At 42.8% G+C, this 27,125-nt stretch overlaps 1 protein-coding gene across 24 annotated transcripts in view; it reads right to left on the reverse strand.

Annotated features, from left to right (window-relative positions):
* anks1b (ankyrin repeat and sterile alpha motif domain containing 1B) overlaps positions 1-27,125 on the reverse strand; it is a 1,080,298-nt gene that overhangs the window by 35,873 nt on the left and 1,017,300 nt on the right. For 8 of the 24 annotated variants that reach the window (XR_005462295.1, XM_038811308.1, XM_038811303.1 and 5 more), the window contains 5 exons: positions 10,720-10,827; positions 8,875-8,937; positions 5,079-5,255; positions 1,941-2,069; positions 1,289-1,360 (listed from right to left, as the gene is read on the reverse strand). Coding sequence is in view for 23 of the 24 variants with exons in the window: in XM_038811308.1 (XP_038667236.1) it covers positions 1,289-1,360; positions 1,941-2,069; positions 5,079-5,255; positions 8,875-8,937; positions 10,720-10,827 (549 nt within the window). In the remaining variant the exon portion in view is untranslated. Of the gene's footprint in view, positions 1-1,288; positions 1,361-1,940; positions 2,070-5,078; positions 5,256-8,874; positions 8,938-10,719; positions 11,306-11,641; positions 11,718-24,976; positions 25,312-26,608; positions 26,746-27,125 lie in introns of those variants that run through there. The other 16 variants (XM_038811307.1, XM_038811325.1, XM_038811322.1 and 13 more) reach the window with 11 other exon arrangements.

Consider the following 27,125-nt stretch of genomic DNA (forward strand, 5'->3'; position numbering starts at 1 on the left):
GTCTGAAGTATCCCACTGCCTGAAGAAGTTAACATGAGAAGTGCACATCGGTCTGATGATAAACCCCCTCCCCTGGTATTGGGCAGTCCTGGGTAAAGGAGGGTGCGACTGCAAACTCCCAGCTCCAGCGGCGTTACTCAAGGTCCCCGGCTGGAGAGCTGTTGAAAGCAATCAAAGTTGCAGCGCTTCCATGTTGCAATTTCTCAAGCTGGAATACCTGAACATTCAGCAAGCACCGAGGGCGCAGCATAGGCCCCACATATGCACACCAGTGTCAGCTGCCTGCAAGTCCAATCTGCACACCTGCTCCAAATTGCCACAGATGTTGTGGTTTAAAATCTCTCGGGAGGGTTTATTTGACCACAGGGAGATCAATGTCGATTCCAGGCGACTCCCAGCTATGCTGGGAGGGTTGGCAGCCCTAGTTGGTATGGAGCAACATTGGTAGGATGCCTCACATGGAGCTATTCCTTATCTTAGCCTCACTGACCAGGAAGCATAAAGCAATAACCTTTGGTTGAGGAGCTTGTGCACCCAGTTCCTCATATTAATACACGTTGATAAGTTGCACAAAAGTCAGCTCTTGGATATGAAAACTATTATGGGATTAATTGTGACTACACAATGAGCGTAGTAAAATTAAAAAGAAAACATTGGGTTTTCTGGGGTTCTCCGGCCTCATCCGTGGCAGGACCCATTGCGAGCAAGGACAGAAAATTTGGCGTTCCAGCCAAAACTCCATTCACGCTCAGTGGCTCAGGGCGGCATGGTGGCACAGTGGTTAGCAGTGTCGCTTCACAGCGCCAGGTTCCCAGGTTCGATTCCCGGCTTGGGTCACTGTCTGTGCGGAGTCTGCACGTTCTCCCCGTGTCTGCATGGGTTTCCTCCGGGTGCTCCGGTTTCCTCCCACAAGTCTCGAAAGACGTGCTTATTAGGTGATTTGGACATTCTGAATTCTCCCTCAGTGTACCCGAACAGGCGCCGGAGTGTGGCGACTAGGTGATTTTCACAGTAATTTCACTGCAGTGTTAATGTTAGCTGACTTGTGACAATAATAAAGATTAGTATTAAATCCCAGCCCAAATGAGATTTTGTCTTTTTTTTAAAAAAAGCTTGATTACAAATTCTTTGTGATTTGTCAATTTTCCCTCTATTCTATCAGGGTTTTAAAGAGAATCTCTGCTTAATGTGACCACTGTTGTGACTGTTCAATGAGTGTATCAATTCCACTGACACAATTGTGTCCTGTCTAGATTTCACAGTGAAGACCTTGCAATAGAGAACGCACCCGCATCTTAGAGCAGGCATCCTGTGTTGACTCTGTTCCTCTCAGTTCCTTCACCAACATAGACCCTAAATACTGAACAGGAGAAAAGAAAGTTACTTTTTGTCCTAACTCCTGTGAAGGAGAATTCTGAAAATACATAATTCATATATTCAAATATAATGGTCCTAAGTTTCTTTCTGCAATTCAAAATTAATATTTTGAGTGTTAAATATCTAAAAATTAGTGTACACCAGGGGAAAGAAAAATAACCTCCTGAACAAGTAGCATCCAAAGTGACTGAAGACGGCAATTTAAGTGAAAGAAATAAAAGAAACCAGTACAAAACCTACTGGAATTGGACAGAATATAGGAAAATGTTAAGGCAGACTGAAGTAGGTACTAGTGGCACTAAGAAAAGCAGCAGAGCTAAACATAACAAGAGACATAAATAATGATGGGATAAATGCCATATCACCTCTATTGAATAGTGGGGCTTACAAGCTTATTATGTGTTTGTACAATTGTATTCCTGACTGTAATTGCTACTTTGTAATGCTCCAAATGTAGTACGGACGCTATAAGACCACATAGAAGCATGTGTGCGTAGGGCGCTGCACAGCATGTTAACCCCCATTTAACCTCCTCCCTTCCCTATTATCCAAAAGGTACTTACATATGCTTCATAGTCACAGGACTGAAAAATCAGCTTTTCGGGATGATGCTGCCAGTATTGTACAGGCGTAGACGATGTAGCTTCATTTGGAGGCCGCAGAGTAATGGAAGGCTCACTCCATTCCGCCTGCTGAATAGAAAAGGAAAATTAGACAGGAGAAATATTGAACCCCTACATGGCAGCTTTGGTAATGACACTTACAAAAATCAAAGTGACCTGCCAATTAATTTATGAATGACATTCATTTTGACTGGCGTTCCTTCCAGTGGAATCAAAGTAAGCCCAAATGTGACTAGACTAGTTCCAGTGCAGGGTATGCTGAAACAGTGCATTGATAATTATAATTAGGGTATACCGTAAGGCTTGGTAGACCTGTCATCCTCTTCTTTGCATCAAGGCCACCCTCAACACAATCTTCCAAATGCAAAATGATCAACTAATTTCATTGATGTTCTTTTTCACAACAGTAATGCCACTGGTTCCAACTCACAGAAGGAAGGACAAAAATATCCTAGACTTAAACTTGTACCGCATCCAAAATGGGAATGAGAGACGATACCGGTATTGAAGTTAGATCACCTGGCAACCAGTGCCAGTGAGGACGAGGACATAACTATTTTAGGAAGGCAATAAACTTCAACAGCATTAACGATGAACAAAAATAAATTTAGTGGGATGAATTGGTGTTGCTCAGAGTTAAATCGGGAAACTTCTAAAACTGGATCATAAAGAAGTAAGTTGCTGCGTTGAACCGACATTTGAGTATAGCAGTTAAAGTGGGGGGGGGGGGGGGGGGGGGGGGAGACACAAAATCAACTTATATAAAGTCTGAAGGGGAAAAGGGAAGAATATGAGGAAAAGTTAAAGCAGATTAGCAGGACGTCATGTACTCTATGGTTATAAAAGACTCATTGGATGCTGGGTATGCTTCACAGGAAATGAACGCAATATCCTTGTTTTAAAAGAAGCAAAATATCTGACCCAGATGACTGGGGACCCCATCCAAACATCACTAATGAATAAAATAATGGAAACCATTCTAAAGTATAGACTGGCATATGATTTATGAGCAATAGATTAAAAGGAACCAGTCAGCATGAGCTGACAATTGATTTTCTTGTCAAATCTCAATTTCTCTCAGGAATATATAACAGATAGTGGTAATCCTTTTCTATATTTTTTTTTTTGGATTTTCACTGCACCTTCAGTGAGGTTTCGCATGAATAAAGGTCAGGAGAATCTGAGTAGATTGAGGGCTTGATTTGAAAAAAGAAATTTGAATGGGTGTTTTCACAAGAAGTGCAGAATAAGAAGGGAAGCTACAATGGAGTACATGGAGTGTGCACATTGACAGAATATGCCATGGTTTTTATAATCCATTGGACAGACCACCAGCTATGGTACTTCAGTCAAATATATTATAGAGTGTTCAAAATACAGCTTGATCAATTGCCAATTGGGTGAGCATTGGTGGACTTGTCCATTTGTCCTTAATTTTCTTGTTTGGTGGTAATACTGATCTGATTGTATGCGTGCACTCCATCTATTTTATTTTTATACTGAATAGGAGTCCATCCCTCTCATTAGAGATATTCATGTTTTTACCACTTGTATCCTGAACTTTGAGCTGTAAACATCTTATTCACCCGAATATGAAATGATCCGTTCTAAATCTCCAACAAGCTTCAAAATGTGATTGACAGCAGGGAGCAGCACCACAAGGTTCCAGAAAGGAGAATCCATACCAGCCTTTTATTTCCTATTACAGCAAAAGTCTGTGGTGATCCATCACACTCGAATTTCAGTTGTCACGGTCTTATAAATTGCCGAATAAGGTTTTATCTCAAGGAGCTTCCACTGCAATCACATTACATTAATTGAATTTTGAATTCTAGTTCTTGACACAATATCTGCATTGGCACCGACTATTGAGTATTCTTTGGGGGTTGGAGGGGCTGTGGCAGTGAGCGAAAGGTAGAAGAAAGCTAGACAGAGTCTTTTTGCTCCAAAATCATGTGCCTGCTGATGGAAACTTGGAACCATATTGAGCCTGTGCGGAAGACTTGGTCATCTGCTATCCAAAACAGATAGTGTGCAGTATCTCAGGGCATGTTACTGGTTGACCTGCAAACTTGGTCCCTAAAAAAACCTAGAGGACAAAATCAGCCATTGAGTGTCGAAATCCACTGATTTGACTTTAAACTTTGCTGCAAAAAAATGTGCTAATGATTAGTGTGGTCCTGGGTTACCAAGCAGCAAGAGGTTTACCATTGCTCCATATAGTGGGGCTATGGTGTATTAGTAAGGCCTTAGAGTTTCTCCATTTGAGTAATGAGGTATAGGGAGTGAGTTTAAACTTCTATGAAAATATATTTTCAATTGGTATAAATTTTATTCCAGCTTGACTCTTAGCTTACTCTTAAAACATTGCCATGGGTGTCCATGTGTTGCCAGATAGTCTGAGAACATTGCCATAGGTGACAATGTGTTGGCAGATACTCTTTGAACATTGCCATGGGTGTCCATGTGTTGACAGATACTCTCTGAACATTGCCATGTGTGTCCATGTGTGTGCCAGATACTCTTTGAACATTGCCATGGGTGTGTGTGTGTGTGCCAGATACTCTTTGAACATTGCCATGGGTGTGTGTGTGTGTGCCAGATGCCCTGATCAAAGTAATACACACAGCACCATATAATACAAAAAATGTTGAGTGTGACACACAGAATTACAATGAAAAGCAGCGACTGCCATTATGCAGACAAAGACATACTTCCCATTTCATTTAGGCTTGGAATCCTAAATAAGCACAAACTCTCACAATTACATAAATACCAGAAGATCTTACAAACCAAGCTGAAAATCTCTACAACTCACTAAAAGAAAAAGAAAAATCATACCCCAGTGAGAATCTGAATGAGAAAATGTTGTTTATTATCAATGATGGTTTATTAATATTATTGAACCAAGTTATAAGAGAGAGAGAGAGAGAACTGCTAGATTAGCAGGTGATGCTGGAGTGCAGTATGACAAACAAATTTACAAAGAAAATAATCAATTATGAGGAAAGTAAGCCAAACTAGTGCAAAGGGAACCCAAGGTTAACAGCCTATTGCATGTTATTCAATGCAATTTACCTGAGCCATTTGTCTTTCCAGTTTTGACCTAGGCATATCCTCAAAGTAGCTGTCATTGATTCGCCTTCTTGCGTCCCCTTGCATCATTAAATGGGAAGAGGGGATATCAAGAGAGCCACCAGTGTAAGTGCTTTGGCTAAGGGATGGGGAAAGTTGAGGAGTGTTGTTCCCAGGGTCCTGTTCCAGAAGCAAATAGCAACGCATTAATTAATGTTATGATTTATGTTAACTGAATCTCCCCCAGCCCTAATGGTTTAGTTCCTCTGTGTTGTTCATCAATGTGAAAGCTAAGCATTTCAGATTGATGAAACATTCAGAACATACTTACAGTCCTCGCACCTAAATAATCTATCGCAAATCAAAGGATCTCTCAGGTCGTTTTAATCTTGGCATAGCACCAATAAACTAGCAAGAGCTATTTGGTATAGATTTAATATTAAACAACTGCTTTAGGTAATTTATTTCAGCATTAACACAAAAATGGTATAAAATGTGATTCTGAAGGTAGAAGTAAAATGTATATGGAACAAACTTATGTAACATGCTCCTTAATGCGACAGACAAACTGGCCTCTCTTCGTTCCTTCAGGTTAAATATTTATGAAACTAAGACTCATGGTTCCCATTATGCATTCCAACGATTAAGTATTTTTTTTGGACTCCCAAACTGCGCAGATCATGAACGTCCTCCTACCACCTTGCTTCCCGGCTATATAATTAATTATTTTAACTAATAGACATGCGGCGATGGCCCAGGATGACTTTCCTCTCTGCCTTCTCTGAACCCTTTGCGAGGTAGCACCTGGCTTCAGCTATATGTCTTCTCACAACAATATAGCTGAGGTCAGAAATTTAAACTGCATGAAAGAGGATCAAATCTTCCTCTCACCCCTATTGGCATGTGCTGCTCTCTGATCAACTGTACAACATGTTCCCACCTAAAATACGTCTGGTTGAGTTATAAAGAGACACTTTTTTCAAGACTTTGTGATGAAAGAGTCAGAAAAAATTGAGATAGGCACTCACCCAAGTCAATTCTTATTTTTCACAAAGCTCGTTTAATAATAATAATCATCATCACTTATTGTCACAAGTAGGCTTCAATTAAGTTACTGTGCAAAGCCCCTAGTCGCCACATTCCGGCGCCTGTTCGGAGAAAGGATTTTGTTTTTAGTTTTACACATTGGTTGCTTACTCAAACAGAAAGCCCAGAGAAAAGCTGTTGTTACATCTGCTTCGTCCCTTATTGATATTAACATTTTAATTAGACCGTACAAAGGTCCTGGAAAGGATCAGCTTTTGATGGTTGTTTTGCTATCTTGTTGTCTTGGGTAATCAGCAGAATGTTACATTCAATGTTCTTTGATGGAAGTGCACTCCGAACCGATACACTGCAACTACTAAATCATTGTTCTCCAAATTTGGCAACTTGTAAATTTAGATATGCAAAATGCTGACCTTTATTTGCCTCTCCACTGCCTTCATTAACACAGCAGATAAATAGAAAGTATTTATTCCAGTAAAGAATAAGTAATCTATTTATTGTCAAGCGGCTGAGGATGTCCTGAGGACATAATAAGGTGCATCATAACTGTAAGCAATATAACTTACAATTTTATTCCACTTTCATGGAACAGGGTGTCCTGGAGGTCTTGAACCACCCAATACGAAGCAAGTGGGGTGGGGACGGGGAGGTAACAGAGTATTTGGGGATGTGGTTGAAAGTACAGTTACAAGTTCCAGATGTTGGCGTGGCATCTGGCGTGGAAGGTGAGAGAGAGATAGTAATGCTGGCACGTTTGGGCAGAGAATGAGAGTGTGCACGTAGATTTAAAAAAGTGGGAGTTGTAAAACTACGGAGGGGCAATATGGATTTTGCAGTCGATATACTTTGGGGTGAAGTATGAATGAAGCGTAGTGCAGATATGTATAACTGGAGGGTGGAATTGGGTAGAAGTGAAAGAGTTGCGGGGGAGTTGCACTCTGCATACACTATCAGTTGGCTAACAGGTACGGATGATGGATTCAGTTGGGGGAACTTGGGGGTGGAAGGAAAGGGCTTATGCCAGCTAAGCTGTGAAGGTAGGAGGAGGCACTCTTAATGATAGACTTGATGTGAAACCTGAAGCTCAGTTTAAGGTACCGAAGTTGTATGTTGTCGGGTTGAAACTGAGTAAATGGCTGAAAAGGGGAAGGAATTGATTCCAGGAGAATAGATTCTCTGTTGGGGGCCAAACAGAATGGCCTTGCTGTTATGCATGTTGAGCTAGAGAAAGTTATGGGTCACCCACGACCTCAGACAGCCAGTTGGAAAGCATCCTGACATATCTTGGAGTCATGGGTGACAATTGAGAGGGAGGACTGGACTAAGTTGTTCCTGTGTTTGCAGATTATGTCATAGAAGGGCAGTATGCAAATTAGGATCAGGATTTATTTATCTAATATGATGAACAATCTTGCAATCTTATGTTAATTGTGCTGGCTACTTCTGCAGTCGTCTCTTCCCGAATACTGCAGCCACTTTGGATGCAAATTATCTACAGCACTGCAAGCCGAGTCTCATTCAAACTTTCCAGAGACCCTGGTGCATCTTTTCCAAAAGGTGACCAAGACTAAAATGGAAAACTGGGTTTGGCACTGTGCCAAAGAGCGGAAGTAGCAACAGCATTAAATTTCTGGAACTAGACTTGCTGCTCCAGTCATGTCTTCCATTAATAGAGAGAAAGAAACACTTGGCATACTCTCCTACATGGATGGTCAGGTAATGTCAATTATGGGAGATCAGATTAATCACCAAAGAATGACATTAATCAAGTAACTGATAAAACCTATTTCCTTACAAATGGGCATTCTTTACATTAAGCATAATGTCAAAGAAATAGTCCATGACAGAAGATGTGAAACCGACACAATTTGAATGAAAGCCACAATAAAGACTCTGATTTATTAACTGTTTCCCAGGGACAGGTATCCGTAACCGAGTTTGCATCACATAGTATCCTAAAAGTAGTTCTCTGGAAACAATGTCTTCATTTAGATCTCCTTGTTTCCCTTTGCACCCTAAGGCTGTCCAAAATGAATTCAGTGACAGATATTATGCAAAAAGAAAAATAACCAATCTTAGGACTGCAATATTGTGTTATGTGCTCATTATTGGAGTGGGGTGATGAGCAAGGAGGGGTGTGCCCTCAATGAAGTGACAGTATCTCTCAAATCTTTGTAATTAGGTCATTTGTATTTGTCAGATTAGCCTTTGCGTATTGCAAACTGCATAAGGTCCAGAAATGCAGTAACTCACAAACTGTTCCCTTAATGTGGGCCTGGATTTGATTCAGTTGGAAGCAGAATGTGCTCACTTTCTGTTGGCAGGTGGTCATTATACAGCTGATAAAGGAACAGGCGAAATACATTGCAAAGAAAGACAGATGGCAGCAAAATTGCTTTAAATCACAAATAATGATCTCAGGGATTAAAAATGATCGTTAAAACAAGTGTTTCCATAACGTTTTTTACAATATGTACATGAAATGATGATTTTATTTCAGGACAACATGTAAAAGAGTGACAGAACTTGGACAGCCCGTTTCATCTCAAGCTAGGCAGGAACGAAGGACAGACCATCTGCCCTTCACTAGAGTTCTGAGTTAACTGCTCCTTGGGAAAAGTATGGTGTAGAAGTAATTACGTCCTGCAGTGGAGGCAGGCATCAGATATTAAGTAGCATACTTGCACTCTATTGGGGGGGAGAAGGCCTCAAGTCCATGTTGCCCAGCTTATTTCACAGTGAGGTGACTTACCATCCAAGATACGATATATACATCATCTTGCAAGATGGCATTGCGGGATTCAGGACAACTGACCTATTGATATAAAAAGAGATCCAATCTGAATAGCACCTAAAATGAGTGGCTTTTTCTTCCACCACTCTTTTGTCAGTTGCTCCCTCCTTCTAAGATGGAGGGTCCTATCACAGCATATTGCTTCACCTAGTGGTCTGCAAGAGAATCAACAACATTCGCTCCCAGCAGTGGGAGGTAGGTTTGAATCTACAAACAGCTCAACGTAAATTGCACAGGTCTGTGGGCATTTTGCTTTGAATCCCTGAGCAATGGCCTGGAAAGTAATTTTTCCTGCAGATTCTGTTTCGAACAGAATGCCCTTTAAAACAAAGTAATATGGTGAAAATACACAGCAGTACTCACAAAGAAAGAAAAGATGAGCAAATGTTTCCAATATATAGCCTTTGACTTGACAGAACTGGCAACTGGAAGATAACCAGTTCGAGCATTCCCTAATTTTTTATCAGATTTATAGGAATTGATTTTTATTCACTATTTGATCAGCACTTATAAATAACTCCAGTTGAAAACAAAGTATCCATGGCATAACATGGCTTTAAAAAGCTTTTAATATTTGATACTTTTGTTTGAGAACTGACGGTAAATTATATACTCTAAAATATATATTTTTCAAATCAAATAAATTTAAAGTTAACTTTTTAAAAACCTTTATGCAACTGGTAAATAACACAGTACTGCCCCAATTTTATTTCTGCCATGTTAATTTTTTGCAAAACTGACAATTGTGTGTTACCTTTCTTTACTGAATGTTGAAAAGTGTGCAATTGTTTGAAAGAATTCCCTTTACTTTCATCAGACCAGAACCGAGAAGCACCTCTCCATCAATGCTTCAGCAGCATTTTAGGTTCAATGTGTGAAAGAAACAAACATTCGAACAAGCCAAAATGTGAACCTGCTTGCACAACTCCATAAATAAAGATTAAATTGCTGCTCCATCAAAAACTCGCCGAAACCTTAACATGCCAGATTCCACAAACTACAGCAATCCATTAGCATTTTGCAAAAATCCTTCCCTGTGATTAAAGGGTTTGCTTCCTGTGTAGGATATGAACCACTCACTAAAGATTTCCTTCAGCACAGTGCAACCTTAAAGCTTATTCTCTCCTATATAATCAGGCAGAAAAAGTAATTGACTAGCATGAGGATAAAGAGCGAGATGAACAACAAATCGTTCTAAAATTTCTGGTACAGAAAATGTTGCAAACAATTTTTAAAAAGCACCCTTCCCTGAAAAGTCTACAAAGAGAAGCCAGTTAATCAGTGTGGAACAGATTTGAAATGCTGTCAGTTCTGTTGAGAAAGGGTTAATGTGCTGCAGACTATTGCTAAGATTGACTCAGTGGCTACTTGAATCCCAGTATCAGAGCTGAAGGGCTTTGCCATTTGTGGTAAACAGAATTTACTTTTTAATGAGAACAGTTATTGATTTTCATTTCTTTGACACCCACTGAAAGATTTGACAGATATTTTGCAGCCTGCATTTGAACAAAAGGTCACAACAATAAAAAAAATACTGAAATGAGACCCCCCCCCCCCCCCCCCCCCAACCTCCCATTTCTTAATTTCACAATATTGCTTGGAAGATCTTCAGGGAATATTCTCACAGACAGAACAAAGAATGTTGGTGGTGGTCATGGAACAGGAAAGATTACTGAGGCAAGCAGCTAATAATGATACATGCCAGTGCTGAAGATTGGCCTAAGATGTGCTAATTAAAATTACACCGTGCTACATTTCATGCGAACAGCCGTATTAATTCAACATTGCATGAAAATGGCTTACCCTCAAAGTAATTGTTCGCGGAGGTTTCTGAGGAGGCTCGTCGTGAAGTCTGTCTCCAAGTGATGCTAGGATTCGTTTTCTGTGACCCAGAAGGTTAATTTTCAACACCTGAAAGATTCAGTGATGTAAATAAGAATCCTCCCAGAAAGCTGAAGATAAGGGAAAGGAAAAAAAAACCCTCCAAAACTAGTCAACGACCTTGCAGTGGGAGGTAATCCTACAGAGATGATGTACTGCAATATGCTTATAGAATTAGCAGAATAATTATGCTCTGTCCTAATGAATCATCATAACTAGACAAGCTGCAATTCTACAATATAATTTTTCTGGACAGAAAATAATAAGCCTCCCGTCTATCTCTTGTGGATTTAAATGACGATCCCTGTACACATTGTAGCTCGAGCTTCTTCTGACAGCTCACTGCAGTGTTTCCAGATGAAATGCCAGGAAATGCATCCCTATAAATGAAGATTTAATTCCTTGGCTTTAAACCTCCACTACTTCTGCAGCTGTGCGAATCTGGTGAAGGAGCTAGGTATCTTTTTACGTTCAACACAGGAAGGCTGCGTCAGGAAGGTACTGCAAAATGGATTAATATGTCTGCATATAGTCAACCATATCTTGAATTATACAGCTGACAACATTCAACTAATTACCACAAGAAAAGCAAGCAACTGCTGCTCATATCTGTTAAAACCCAGGACAATGTACCATATTCTGATACCATTTAAATAAAGCAACGAGTTTAACTGTACGATCAACACAAGCATGCACAAGAATATTCCACCCAGAGCAAATCAGCAGCAACCTGCCTCAAGCTGGTTGTTAAAACATCATAATCATCACACTGTTAACCACATTATCGTCTCAAATGTAACTGTAATACATTTTTAGATTGTCATTAGTCTTTAGACCATCCTACCTGAACACAAATTTGCAAAAGAGACCGTACCAGGCTTTTCCAGTAAATCTGGGAATGTTTCACTCACAGCAGAAGTAGGACTGACTTGTAACTTACCCCCAGCACCTTGGAGAACATTCCTCTACATTTCTCTATGGATTTTACTTATGTTCAGTCAAGCACAATTCTTGCTTTCACTATTGCTTGTGACAGCCAGTAATCAATAGAGGACATTTTCACTCAAATTAGTTTGGCATGAGGTAGATATGCTTGTATTGAGGGCCACAGGTTAACTAATATTCAGCTAAATGCTTTATCTAATCAAAAAAGCACATCCTAATTGTGAACTGCCAGAAGCAGATTAAGAACACAGCTTATTATTTGCAAACGGAATTCCTATTGTACCTTACTTTGAAAAATAGTTTCTTTTAGCTAACATACAACATACTTCTTCACTTAATGCTCACATGACCTCCAGAATTTAAGTGTGATGTAAATTGTATCCATTGGCTCCAAAGAGACTGTGGTCATGGGAAATGAATGTCAGCCTATTATTTTGTTCAGACTGAACCTCACAGCCTTCAGAAATACTGTTTCCCTTAAAAAATCTTGTTGATCATGAGTATGCAGAGTTGACACCATCAACGCATTGAATAGAAATTAATTCAACTGAGTACTGAAAGCTTTAACTTGATCTCAAGAAGAATTGAGAATAACATTCGTGCATCAGTTGAACTCAATTATTTTCTCAACAAGTGTCCTGCTGAACATCCACATGAACAGCTTTGCACCCAATCACGTGTCACTTTTGTTTATGGAAGGACTTTCCAGATGTTGGAACATTCAGTGTCCTAATGAGCAACAAAACTAACGAGGGGGTAATTTAGATTATCGCACAATCTGGAACGGTGCTAGTTTCAAAATGATGTTTTACACATTCTTGGATCATAAAAGATGATGAATCAATTATTATGAGAGCTAATTCATAATGAAATCAAGGTAAAGATCAACGAAGGTCAACATTGGGCCCGTGTGCATCTTTTGCAAAGATTTCAACTGATCACATTTTGAATATTTTTATACTCTCGGGTTGCACAGAGTCTAAGTCAGTGTTACGATCCCACCTAAATAGACATTGAAATGTGTGGAGTCCAGCATGATTCAGAAATTACTAGATACCACAGTGTCAGCGAAATACACTTGTTTCACTCCTTATGTGACAGGGGAGTTTGTATTCATTTTTTTTTAATGAAAATATTTTATTGAGGCATTTATAATTTTAACAATTTTAAACATCTCCCAACAAGAACAAAATAGTAATACCATCACCCCCTCCCCCACCAGTGACAAATCCCAGCCAAAATGGCTTACACAAACAGTACCACCTTCCTCAGCACCCCTTCCACTGTTCTCCTGCCCTTATTCACTACTCAATCCCACCTTTCTGCATTATATCCGTAGCCCTGTGCGTCATGGTTCTTCAAATAGGCATCAAATTACTTTTTAAATGTAGTGAGTTTCTGCCTCGATCACCCTTTCAGGCAGACCCTTTCACCAGGTCTCAGTCACCGGCTTGAGAGGTTAATGCAGTTTTTCTTCATTTCCCGTCTAATCCTTTCACCAATTACTTTAAATCTATGTCCCCGCTGGCTTTTAATCACCCTGCTAAAGGTAAATAAGTCATTCCTATTTATTCTATCGAGGTTACTCAATTTTATACACCTCAACTAAATCTCCCCTCAACCTCCTTTGCTCCAAGGAAGCCAAACCCAGCCTATCACATCTTCCCCAGAGCTAATATTTTCCATGCCTGGCAACATCCTCATAAATCTTCTCTGTATCCTCTCCATGCAATGCAATAACATTCAGTTCTGGCATAACCTTCTCTGTGTCTTGACTAATAAAATAAAGCATTCCACATGCCTACTTAAGTACGTTATCGACATTTAAGAGTCTGTGGACGAATACTCCAAGGTCCTCCACTAACTTGTGTGGTTACCATTTGAGTTTTAGTTATATAAATCCTGCAAACTTCAATAGCTGATTTGTGTTCATAATCACAGATGTAGACAACGAGCTAGATTTTCCAAAAATGGGCTATGTCCCCACGTCGGTGTAAAAACGCTGGCGTTTCACTCTTGATTTTCCTTAGAAAAGTCAAGAGAAATTCACTTACCTGCAAGGGGCCAGCAGGGCCCCAGAGTGCTTCTCGCAACTCTGGCTGCGGATACGGCCCCCCCACTTCCGGTCGGGAGTCCACGCACGCGCACGGCGGCGGCCTGCTGTGTCCGCACCGTGCGTCATGGCGGACTCAGACCGCGGACCGACATCGAGGTGGCATGCGCCCGCGGATCCGAGCCGCCTGATCGCTGCCCCGGCTGCCCATGAGGCCTCACCTGGTGCTCAATCTCCCCGCCCCCCACCAGGGTGGCCGCAGACTGAGTCCGCACTGAGATTCTTGACTGGCAATACATGGTTAGAATCACGCCATCAGGAACTAGGCCTGTTTTGCTTGGAGAATCGTTGGGGGGGGGGCACTGTCAATGGCCTCCCAGCCATGCCCCATAATCCTGACAGAGGACCCCTCCCCAACGATTCTCCAACCGGACACAATTCCCACATAAACATTGATTCTCCGCCTTGCGCTAAATGCGATTTTGGCGTGGGGCTGCAGAGAATCCCGCCCAAGACCTTTGGAATTAAAGTGGTCATGATAATCCTTTCAGGGTTATAAATTGTGGGTGAAACCATATACTCACTGTATGCCAAAATCTTGTGAAATGAAAGCACATGAGAGTTTAGAAGACCATGTTACTCTTAGGCTGGATTGTCACATTGCATCAGTTGGAGAGACATTTTTCCCCCCATAAATTTAGAGTATCCAATAATTTTTTTCCAATTAAGGTGCAATTCAGCCAAACCATCTACCCTACATAACGTTTTGGGTTGTGGAGGTGAGACGCATGCAGTCACAGGGAGAATGTGCATATCCACACGGACAGTGGCTGGGGCCAGGATCGAACCCAGGTCCTCAGCGCCGTGAGGCAGTTATAGAGACATAATGGCAACCAATGTTACAGGCCACAAAGTACCCTGATACAGACTATCGCAACAACCAAATGTCGTTTTACTTTGTTGCCGCTTTTTTTTGTTGCTGACTGAAACAGTTTACTGATGACAAAAATCCTGGGCGGGAATCTCCGCGAACTGACGGGGCGTGAACCACTCCGGCGTCGGGCCGCCCCGAAGGTGCAGAATCTGCCGCACCTTCAAGGGCTAGGCCGGCGCCGGAGTATTTCACGCCGTGCCAGCAGGCGCGGAAAGGCTTGGCGCCACGCCAACCGCCGCCAAAGGGCCTTTGCCAGCCGGTGCATGCACAAGAGCGCCAGCGTGTGCTGGCGTCATCCCAGCGCATGTGCAGGGGGATTCTTCTCTGCACCCGCCATGGCAGAGGTTGACAGCAACTGGTGTGGATGGAAAGAGTGCCCCCACGCCACAGGCCCGCCCGCGGATGGGTGGTCCCGATCGCAGGCTAGGCCACTGTGGGGGCACCCTCCGGGGCCAGACCCCCCCCCCCCCCACTCCCCCCCCCCCCCCCCCACACCCCCCGAGGACTCTGCAGGCCACCCGCGGAGCCAGGTTCCGCCGGTAAGGACTTGATGTGATTTACGCAGGCGGGACCCACCGAAAACGGACGGCCACTCGGCCCATTGCGGGCTGGAGAATCGCCGGGGGGGGGCGCTGCCAGCGGCAGCCGACTGGCGCGGCGCGATTCCCGCCCCCGCCAAAATCCCGGCACCTGGGCTGTCTGCCTACATGGAAAATGACAATCATACAGGAATAGCCTTCAATGAGGTCCGCGGTATTGAAATCAAGAAAGTTCTGACCAGAGAGAAAGGGACAAGAGGGGGGCGATTTTCCGAGCCCCGCGCGGGCCGTAGAATCGCCGCAACCGTGGCACGACGTTCCAGACGTTGAGGTGCGGAGAATCAGCGCCAATTGTGCCGCCGCGTTTGACGCGGCACGGCTGCCAATTCTCCGGCTTGGATGGGCCGAGCGGCTGCACGCATACGACAGAGTCCCGCCAGCGCATTTCACCCCTGGTCGCTGCCGGCGGGAACTCTGTGCGAAGGGTCAGAGGGCGGGGCCTCGTCCCCGGGGGGGCGGGGGCCTCCGTTGGGGTCTGGCCTGCGATCGGGGCCCACCAATCGGCGGGCCGGCCTCTCCCCCCCCGGGCCTACTTTCCTGCGCGGCCGGCCCCTGAACACCGATGCCATGTGGAGTCGGGGTGGCGCACGTAAGAAGTCCCCGCGCATGTGCAGGTTGGTGCGGCCCAATTGCGCATGCCCGGTTGGCGCGGCGAACACTCGGGCTCCATTTGGCAGAATCGCCCCCAAGGAATGGGAAAACTGGTCTGGGGTGGGGGGGGGGGGGGCAGGCTTTGCCGTGTACATGCCCTTCAAAGTGACTTACAACGCACACTGAAGTGCCCCCACGCTTTGTTTTACTGGTCTACATTTTGTTATGCTGACAGAATTATGTAAAAATCGTGGGCGGGATTTACTGGCTGTTCACGCTGGCGGGAAATTCTGGTCCCTCGCCTGCACGTGGGGTTCCCGACGGTAAGGGGTGCTGTCAACGGGAAATGCCAGGAGGTCAGTAAATCCCGCCCAGAGAATGCATGAATGAGGGAGCAGTGGCGAATGGTTGTTTTGTTGGACTCGAGGAAGGTATGTAGGGGTTTCACTGACTGTCGGTGTTAGGATCACAGCTTTCATTGATATATTTTAATGGCTTAGATAGGGCACAATTTAATAATTTGCAGATGACACAAAGGTTGAAAGTATTGTGAAGTGTGAGGTGGATAGTGATGGACTTTCAGAGGACACAGACTGGGGAAAGGAGTGGACACATGTCATACGAATTTCAATGCAGAGAAGTGTGAAGTTATACATTATGGTGGGGAGAAAATTTTAAAGAGATTCCGAGACAGAGAGACCTTTGGGTATTAGTGTACAAATCGTTGAAAGTGGTTAAAAGGGCGATACGAGATCCTGGACTTTAAAAATAAAGGCATGGCGTACAAAAGAGAGGAAACCATAACAAACCTTTATAAAACGCTATTTGGCCTCAACTAGAGTATTGTATCCAGGAATGTACCTCATTTTAGGAAAAATGTTAAGTCTTTAGAGAGAGAGTGCAGAAAAGATTTACGAGAGTGATTCCCAGGTGTGATCAACTTCAGTTATACAGTTAGATTGGAAAAGCTGGAGCTGTTGTCCATAGAGACGGTGAAGAGGAAAGAATTGATATCGTGACGAGTGATCCAAACAGAGTAGATAAGAGAAACTACCGGCATTGGCTGAAAAATTGTGATCTAGAGAAGACCAATGTAAGGTGATTAGCAAAAGACCCAATAGCAACATAGAATCACAGAATCACTACAGTGCAGGAGGCCATTCAGCCTACTGAGTCTGCACTGAACCCCCTGAAAGAGCACCGTGCCGAAACCCAGACCCCCCACCCTATCCCTGCAACCCCACTTAAACTTTGGGCACAAAGGGTCAATTTGGCACGGCCCATTCACCTACTCTCCAAATCTGTGGACTGTGGGAGGAAGTCGGGGCACCCGGAGGAAACCCAGGCCGACACAGGGAGAACTTCTACCCAAGAGAAGGGAGAATGTGCAAACTCTACACAGTCACCGAAGGCCAGGTTGAAGCCGGGTCTCTGGTGCTATGAGGCAGCAGTGCTAACCACTGTGCCACCGTGCTGCCCGAGGAAAAACCTTTTAACACAGCGAGTAATTAGAATACACAACCTAAGAGTGTGGTGGAGGCAGATTCAATTGTGGCTGCCAAGAGGGAACTGGATAAGTAGCTAAAGGGAAAAGGTTTACAAAGAGAAGCGGGGGGGGGGGGGGGGGGGGGGGGGGGGGGGTAGTGGGTCAGGCTAAGTTGCTCTTGCACAGGGCCAGCACGGACAAAGTGGACAAGATGACACTCTCCTGAGATGTAATTACTCTATGATATAACCTTATATCAATAGTCTTGTTGAATAAATAAGCATCCTATATTATGTTCTCTAAATATATATTAGCTTCTATTGTTCTCACTGTATATTAAACCAACCTTCTTTGAAGCATACTTTAAAATATGTTGCCAGGTGATTAAAACGACACCACTTATTCCATTTCCAGAGTGTTTCTGGTACCAGGATATATATCTATTTACTCCCGACTATCTCACTCTCTTTTTGGGAAAATACTTTCAAATAAAATGAACTTCACATCTCTAGAATGCACGTTATTAAGAAATGGATAGGCTTAATGGTCCTAATGTGCATTAAGCTAATCAATCCACATGAAACTGAATGTGTCTGTTTATTCTGATCCTACATTGCATAAAGTACAGAAATTGACTCCAAGTTGTGAAGCTCGTTTTATTTTGACTCCACAATTTTGGTATTTTTGTTACTCCGAAAATGAACTAACACTGATACATAATTATATCCATGCGTTCAAAAGGAGTAAATGTAGATACTGACGATGAGTGGAAATTAGAATGTGCGTGGTTTTTCAAACGTGGGCTACACATGTATAATATCCTGTGCCCAAATTTCCTTGTTCGTTTAAATCTATTGGTGCCTTTGAATGCAACTTGACTCATTATAATGGCTCTGCCTCTGTCGCAGGCCTTTCAGAAGTGTTCACAGCCAGTCGTAATTCAAGCCCAGAGTTTTAGATGTTGCAGAAAACGCATCCAATTTTCTTGGGTTATTATATTGCTATTCTTGAGCATTTTTTCACATTTACCCTCACTGAATCACGCACTATAGTTTCCCTTTTCTGAAATGCATTTTTTCAGTCACAGTAAAAATTGAAAAGCTTCCACGAGTACATATTCTGAAACAGGTTTTGAATAATGCGAAGAATAGCTGACGGCCTCAAACTTTCATTTTCGCACTTGGTGAAAGAATATACACTTCTCAAGGAACCTAATTGCTTTTGTTGATTTCCACTTATTTATGTCCATTCTTACATTCTGGTGTATATTGGAATGAGATTGAAAGAAAACTGGCTGTAAATAGGCATTGGTTCATGAATGACGGCAATTTTGGGTGCATCAACCTGGCTGCAACCCCACAGAAAATTCCACCCCATACAATGTTATTCCATTTTGAATTAAAAAAACATAAATCCCACCCGAAGACCTTTCAACTTACCTTTTTACACAACAAAGCAACCATTATAGGAGGGCCATGCCAAAGACTCGTTCCATCCACCTCTTTGGTCATTCAGGGCCCGATAGAGGGACATCAGTTGCATTTTTTCAAAACAGGGTGATATCTTGGTGACTAAAGCTACTTTTTGCAAGAGAAAGCCTTAATTTTCCGCAATTAGTACTGCAAAGGTTAAGCAGTCGTATTTCTTGTTTCAGCTGCATCTTATAAAACCGTCCTTGCACCCTGAAATAAATGTTATGATGCACCCCCATATTTAGGGGAGGCACTGAGTCGAGATTGGCTGCTTCTGCACAGAGTGAGAAGGAAAATTGTAGGTATTTTGCACATTGTAAGGAGCTGTCCTTGATAAGTGGGTGTGCAATTATTCTCTCACAATTTGTTCAGTCTGCTGAAAGCGGAAGTTCAAAGCAGTGATGAAGTTGGAAACGTAGAGGAACTACATTACAAACTTAACCCTGGGTGTTGGGGGATCAGCTTCAGCTGCAGGCTGGTGTGATGCTTCCACAGCTGATCATCCCAATGGACTTTATCGCGATCTGATGCAGGAATTCCAAACCAAATTAATTACGTCCAAACTGAGTCAATGGCCTCGAAGCAGTGAAAGTGGCATTAGTGTTTGCTATAATCACAAGGTTACTATTGAACACAAAGGACTGGTTTGCCTGTTGTAAAAGTGGCCATCGGCAATATGCGGATTTAATACAAAATTCAAGCTGATCAAGGGCAGCATGGTGGCACAGTGATTAGCACTGGGACTGCGGCACTGAGGACCCAGGTTTGAATCCCGGTCCTGGGTCACTGTCCATGTGGAGTTTGCACATTCTCCCCATGTCTGCGTGGGTTGCACCCCCACAACAAAGATGTGCAGATTAGGTGGGTTGGCTGATGCACTATCAATTACGACTAGACAAGAGTAGAGAGTAATCGAGGCTTTATTACACAGAGATGTGTGGCCTCCTACAGCTGCTTCCGAAATGGCTGCAGTTCGGAGAGCACACACATTTATACTCCACCTACTGGGCGGAACCAGCAGGCAGGGATCTACTCTTGTACCTGTAGTACAGGGGCCTTACCGTAATACCCTTGTATGCAGTGCAGTATATACAGTATAATACAACAGTGGTGACTACCACATTGGGCACACTAAATTGCCCCTTAATTGGAAAAACAAAAAAATTGGGTACTCTAAATTTAAAAAGAAAATTCAAGCTGATCATATCTTCAATTTGAAACAGAATTCGACCATTAGCAAGAAAGCATCCTTTTCAATAGATCATTGGACAACAGGTTTCACTATTTTTCATTTTTTCTTAGCATAAAAGTTGAATGTTACATTGCCATCATGCTGAGGGATGTCAGTGTTGCAATTTTGACTATAGTCGACTTGCTCAGTATTGTCCATCATCAGTACCGTGCTCTCCAAGGTTAACTACAAATGTCGAGTAAAACTCCAGTTTCTCTCCATCAACAACGTACCTTAACCCTAATCTCCAGAACAACATCTCCTTCTGCAGCAGTGTGAGGTTTTTCCCCCCCCCCCCCATTTCTCACACCATGCATTCTTTGCCCAAATAGTAACTTACAGCTAAGCTGTTTATTATGTGAGCCCTAAATACTGGATTGAGACTTTTTTCATGAAAGGTCCTTAAGCCAACAGGACAGGAGACTTCTACTCCATCGTTCTTGGCTGAATTCAAACCAGAATCCCTCATGCAACGAGATAGAGTGCTAGCCCATAGGGTCAATGGATTTATTCATTCGAAATTCTCCTGAAGTTACATAGTGATTCCAACAACTAGTTTCATGCTGTGTCTGGCAATTGAGAGGTCGGGGGCAGGATTCTCCCATCCCGCGGCAGAGTGTTCACGGCGTCGTAAATACCATCGCATTTTACGACGGCGTGAACGGGCCACTGACAGGAGTAATTCTGGCCCCTACAGAGGGCCAGCACGGCGCTGGAGCAGTTCGCGCCACTCCAGCTGCCAATCCTGGCGTGAACTGTGCACTGCAGGATCCGCACATGCACGGTGGCGCCAGCGCCAGCGTGGAAATGCGCAGTAGCGCCGGCGCCACGCGGGCATGCGCAGTGGCCTCCTTCAATGTGCCGGCCCCGACGCAACATGGCACAGGGGCCGGTGCGTAGGAAAGGAGGCCCCCAGCCAGATAGGCCGGGCGGACCCCCCCTTCTCCCCCCACAGGCCGGCACCTGACCCTGCAACGCCGAAGTCCCGCCAGCTCAGAGCAGGTTAGAGCGATGCCGGCGGGACTCGGTGTTTTTCTTACGGCTGCTCGGCCCATCCAGGCCGGAGAATCACAGGAGGGCTGCGTAGAGCGTCTGCGACCGGCGCTGCGCCAACCACGCCGGCGCCAATGGTGCCAATTCGCTGCTCTGCGTAGAATCGCGTACCGGCGTCGGGGCAGCGAGGCCCAGTCGCGGGAATTCTCCGGCCCGGCCAAAGTATGGAAGAATCCCGCCCCACATACTTAATCTTGGTTCAATGTTTAAAATTATTCATCAATTCAGTTTAATTTCTATCTCTATCCTTTGCAGGGTTGTAATTTATTTACAGCGCAATTAACCCCCAAGTGTACCTAAGACGTTGAAGCACATAAACCACATCTGCTGTGACACTGCAAAGGTATAACAAAGAGATCAGTGACCAGAATAAATATTAATTGCCAAACAGGTATTTGGCGAGTATCAAAGTGCTCGCTGGTTCAATACTTTTATACGCGCATAAAAATGAATTTACATGCACATCAGCAAATTTGAAATTAAAATTAGAAAACGCTCAAAGTACAAGTCATGCATGTATCGCAGTATCTGGAAAGGGAAATGCACATAATTGAAGGTGGATATCCTCCATTTGAAGTGCAAAAAGGAATGCATAAGGCCCCCTTTATGAAGTTGATCTCAATAAATTGGCAAGAAAGAGCCTGATATGCCAACTTCATTGAAATAACAGTTGATGAATTTAATAGTCTGTCAATTGGTATCTTGAAAAGAGATATTTTCAAAAGAGGGAAAAAGTACTGGATATCTCAGATTGCATAAGGTCGATAAAAGAGGAAAGAAATGTACACGTTGGAGAGATTTGAATGAAAATGGAATTCACAGCTAAGTCCAAGACTTGATAGCAATTCAAACTAGGGGGCTGCAGCATTGTCATGAGGATGATAATTCTGTACTTAACGTCTCTGGGGCATGTAGTTGGAAATAGAATGAATGAAGGGCTGAGTTAGTGCGTGGCAAAAAGGAATGCTCCCTTTACAGTCATTGGCTTCTTGGATATAGTAGAATTTGGAAATAGCGAAAGAGGAACTGGTGGATGAAGAAGCTGCTGGGGTAGGTGAAAACAAGAGAGGTCATGCTGCTGAAAGAGAAGGGAGGGAGAATCAGAACGGCGACACTCAAAATAGGGCATTTTGATGGTGAAATGCCTTGTCTAACACCAGTCCATTATGCTGTACTGTATTGACTGCTTACAATGCAGGCATCTCTATTTAGCATGGGTGGCATGCAGAGTTCAACTGAATCTGAACCCAGACATGAAAGGATAATGTTTTACCACACAAACGAAACCAATTCATTAGATTTCATGCTGCGTACACAATAATGACTTTTGAGGTCTGGGACTATAACTCAAGATAGAAGATAAGACAACAGCCAATGGAGGAATGAAATAATGGGGATAAGGATACGACCAGCTGCTTTTGAATGTTTGGAATAATGAAAGTTGAGTATATTTTTCAACAGTGTTATTGTAATTATGTCAATGCTTTATTGCAACAACAACCTGAATTTATGGAGCACCCTGAACAGTAAAGTGCCCCAAGGTGCTGCGCAGGAGCTTTAATCAGACAAAACCTGGCACCAAGCCACATAAGCAGATATTAGGGGGGGGGGGGGGGGGATAAAAAAACCTGATCAAAGCAGTAAGTTTTAAGAAGCACCATTAAGGAGAGAGAGGAGAGGTGTAGAAAGGGAAATCCAGAACTTAAGGCCTGGACAGCTGAAGGCAGTCACCAGTGGTGGAGCAATTATAATCGGAGATGCACTCAAGGAGTGCATTGATCTCAGACGGCTGTGAGATAAGGAGGGGCAAGGACGGGGAGGGATTTGAAGGAACATATTTCAGTCCTCGTGTCTCCGATTTTAAGCTTTGTGTGCTGGAAAAATACAGACACACACTGTGCTGCAAAAATACGGACACACACTGCGCTGCAAAAATACAGACACACACTGTGCTGGTAGAAGGATGAGCAAAAATAATTTGCTGCATCATTTTTTAAGGTCTACCACCATCTGGTGCAATTGTTAACCTTTAATGGGGCTGCAAATGCAACAGAGCTTACCGGAAAAAAAATCAGATTATAGGCTCATAAAGTTAGTGATTAATTTCAAAATGAGAATCTGCAATAACACAGAAACCATACATATGTGGGCTACTATATAGACACGTTTTCTCCTTTGCTTTTTCTCTCTTTATTCTTCCTTTCCTGAAAGTAGTGGTTGACCTTAAGGTACGATTGTGAGAGGTACCTTACCCAAGGAGTAGAAGCCGGAACAGTGAATTCCGTGGGTGACTTCACCATTCAGGCCAGCACAACAGTGTCTTATCCTGTTCTCAACTTTGCCCACATACGTAACTTTCCAAGCAGTGTTACTGGATATCGACTAGGAGAGGAAACCTTGGCTGATTTTCCTCTTTACTATATCAGTGCCTCCTCTCTTAATTCCATCATGGCTTAGATCAGCTCACTGAACACAGAGGCTAACCCTGGACTCTCTTCATCTGCGTAGAACAATACCACATCACAAAGGCCATTGTGCCCACAGAATGGCAGGGTGAGTTTAGTGAAACTAACTTAATCAAATCACTTGGAAATCATTATTGTAAGCAGCAAGACTATCAGTTAACAATTAGGGCAGAGACAATTAACCCCACTCCTCTAAACATAATCAGAAAAACCTGTTTGGTTATTTAAAAAATAAAACATTGATTTATTGATAGGGCAGCACGGTAGCATTGTGGATAGCACAATCGCTTCACAGCTCCAGGGTCCCAGGTTCGATTCCGGCTTGGGTCACTGTCTGTGCGGAGTCTGCACATCCTCCCTGTGTGTGTGTGGGTTTCCTCCGGGTGCTCCGGTTTCCTCCCACAGTCCAAAGATGTGCAGGTTAGGTGGATTGGCCATGATAAATTGCCCTTAGTGTCCAAAATTGCCCTTAGTGTTGGGTGGGGTTACTGGGTTATGGGGATGGGGTGGAGGTGTTAACCTTGGGTAGGGTGCTCTTTACAGGAGCCGGTGCAGACTCGATGGGCCGAATGGCCTCCTTCTGCACTGTAAATTCTATGATCTATAACAATTTAAATTTACTTTCACATCTCAAAAGAATTATAAAAAGCCACTTACAATAATGATTGTTGTGGAGGAAAAAGAATGCACAGGAAACATGCAGACAATTTGTTTGCGACATGATTAACATTGTAGCAATTAGATGATTTGTTCCTGGTTGGCCTTGTACTGCCTTATGCAGCTCTGACTTTTCACTACTGCTAATTCTTTTAATTCATGAAATTATCAATTTGTATCTGTATAAAGAGGTATAATTGTCTGTTTGTTCATCGTATTAAATAACTTCTAATAAATCACAAATCCGATTAACAAGAGTAATAATTGAACTGGGTCAAGGTACCAGGTTGAAACAAGATTCATTTTGTTGGGAAAATGGGCTTTTTCTTGGTTCTGGCTCCATATATCCTTTCTCATACACTAGAATCAAAAGATCCTGATATCATTGCATAACTGATAGAAATGAAGCTCACACAGTTTATAATAACTTTTAAAAGATCATTGGAACTACTCAAGACTGTGTTACAACTTCTAACTCCCTATTGAGCTGTCAATTGGGTTGGTTTCATTTGCTACTGCCATCCAGTACCACCTACAGCTACCACAGCATGCAGTGAGACACTACCAAAGAACTGGCAGACAGGGTGAGATATGCAGGTTGTTTTTCTTCAGCAATTCACATGCATTTTCAATGTCTTACAGATATTACTTTTACGTTGTGTTGGAATTAAATAAACATGCACCAGTACGTACCAGCAATCAATGGGGTTAATCATTGTCCTTTTGGTGTTGTCTGTGCTGCTGTTCCTCCAATGCCTCAAGTCCTCCCTCGCTAAAAGCAAAGCTTATGAATTTGTACCAAATTCATTCTCGGTTCCTGGCTTTTGCACAGCTTTCCTTTCAATCTTTTCTTTTGGTATGGTGCGTGCTATCCGACACAGCTTTTTTAGCTCGAGCTGTGAGGGTGGGATGTGTAACCTGGCAGCTGCGAATGGTGCTTCACGATCGGCTGACAGTTGGTAATGCTTTGTCCTCTTGAGACACAGTGCTGTGCATGTGTGCGGTGCTCCATGGACCAGCTGAGAACTGGCAAGTCTCACCCAGTGAGTACAGGCGAGCTTAATTGACAGCCACGGCTGGGATTTAAACTCACCATCCCCCAACATTGGAGCTGTTCTTTTCCAAATAATTGTTAAGGACCTTTTTAGATATATTACTTCACAGTGTGTACATTTCTTTCAATAAGCTACTGTTTGTAAACATGAAGGGCCACTAAGGGTACACTATATTGTAAGTATTTTGAGGTATCCTGAGGCACTGTATAAATGCAAGTTCCTTTTTCTCTTTATAATTGCGACATTCGGGTGAAGCCAAATGGCTTGACATCGATACCATCGTTAGAACATGGATGCCTCCTTAGGTTTCTTTGACTACTTAAGCAGCCTGTGACATCCAACTGTGAATCTGGAGTTGTCATTTTTCTATTTCACCAGTTAGTTCAATTTAGTTTCTTCCTCTCTCTTGGAAACTGGCAGCTTAGGGCCAAAGAGGAATTGTCCTAATAGTGTCACCAAATTGATATACACAGTGCATTTCAATCATTATCAGGACTCTGAAGCCTACAGTGCAGAGAAAGAATGCTGTGCCAATGGTAACCATCAGTCATGAGAAGAGGCTTTCAAAATTCCTGTCAGGGCTGTCAGTGGCACAAGAGAACAATGTACCACACGCTCCATTAAAATAATGAGACTGAAGAGGTAAATCTTCAGATTTTAATGCAATTTCTTATGAGTTACATGCTACTGATTTCAATTATTTTCTCTGAGGAAACACAGACTGGAAAACATTTTATTATTATTTGTTTGTAGCCAGGTCAATTTGATTATGGACCAGTCTTAGCTTACTTTGACACTAAGTTGCAAATTTGCCTGTAAACAATTTCAACGTACACTTTGTTTTGAGAAAATGCTGAATCCTAAAGGCATTTCATACAAAATACGAAACAAAATCTGCTAATATCTGAAACTTTAATTAGGTAATTAAGTACATTGGCTGAGGCCAATGCATTTTTAGTATGAACCTAACTTAATTTTCCTCATTAAAAGTATTAGCATTCATGAATATTCTTAAACCAACAATATATTGAGAAAATAACTTTGATGTAAAGGATTTATTCTACCATAAATATGAACAGATTTTTGCTTTTCAATTAACTCAACTGAACGTTGTTTTAAATGTCATGTGATCTAATTACTACCGATGGTAGGATTAGCACTTCACATTAGCAGTACATAAGGTTCTTTTATGCTGTGAAACTACATTGATGGAGAATGGATGTTTTCTTCACCCTCAACTGCGCTTATAAATATAAACTGCCTGACTTACCTTTTTCTGATGACAGAGACCCACAATGAACTGCCAACTGATTCACTGGCCTCACTGCTGCTTTGTGCCTTATGCAGATCATCACAGTTAGAACATAAACAATGGGAAACAGCATCTGGATGATTGCATCGCGATGCGCTCCTCCGAAAGTCAGCTGCAACATGAAACTTTTTCTGGATGTTCTACTGCATGTCCTCACAGGATTAATGCTTAAAGGCGGCCATTGTGACTCTATGGGGCACTAGGGGAACAGCTGAATATCACATCAGCATCTCAGGGCAGCAAGTTTAACGTACAGCACGGAACAAGGGTCTGCTTTGATCTTTTCACCAAAAGCATTTTGTCATTGTCCGCCATGTGATGGAAGCTTGACTGAAACCTTTCAAAAGCACTGCTTCCAATAGTCTCGCAATTTGTCAAATATTATTGATTATCCAAACAGTTAATGCTGAAGTGCAGCATCCTTGTCTTATCCTGTTTATGTATCAATTCCAATGATGGAAAGCGAAGTAGCATT

The sequence above is a fragment of the Scyliorhinus canicula genome, chromosome 11 (assembly GCF_902713615.1).
Source record: "Scyliorhinus canicula chromosome 11, sScyCan1.1, whole genome shotgun sequence".
NCBI lineage: Eukaryota > Metazoa > Chordata > Chondrichthyes > Carcharhiniformes > Scyliorhinidae > Scyliorhinus > Scyliorhinus canicula.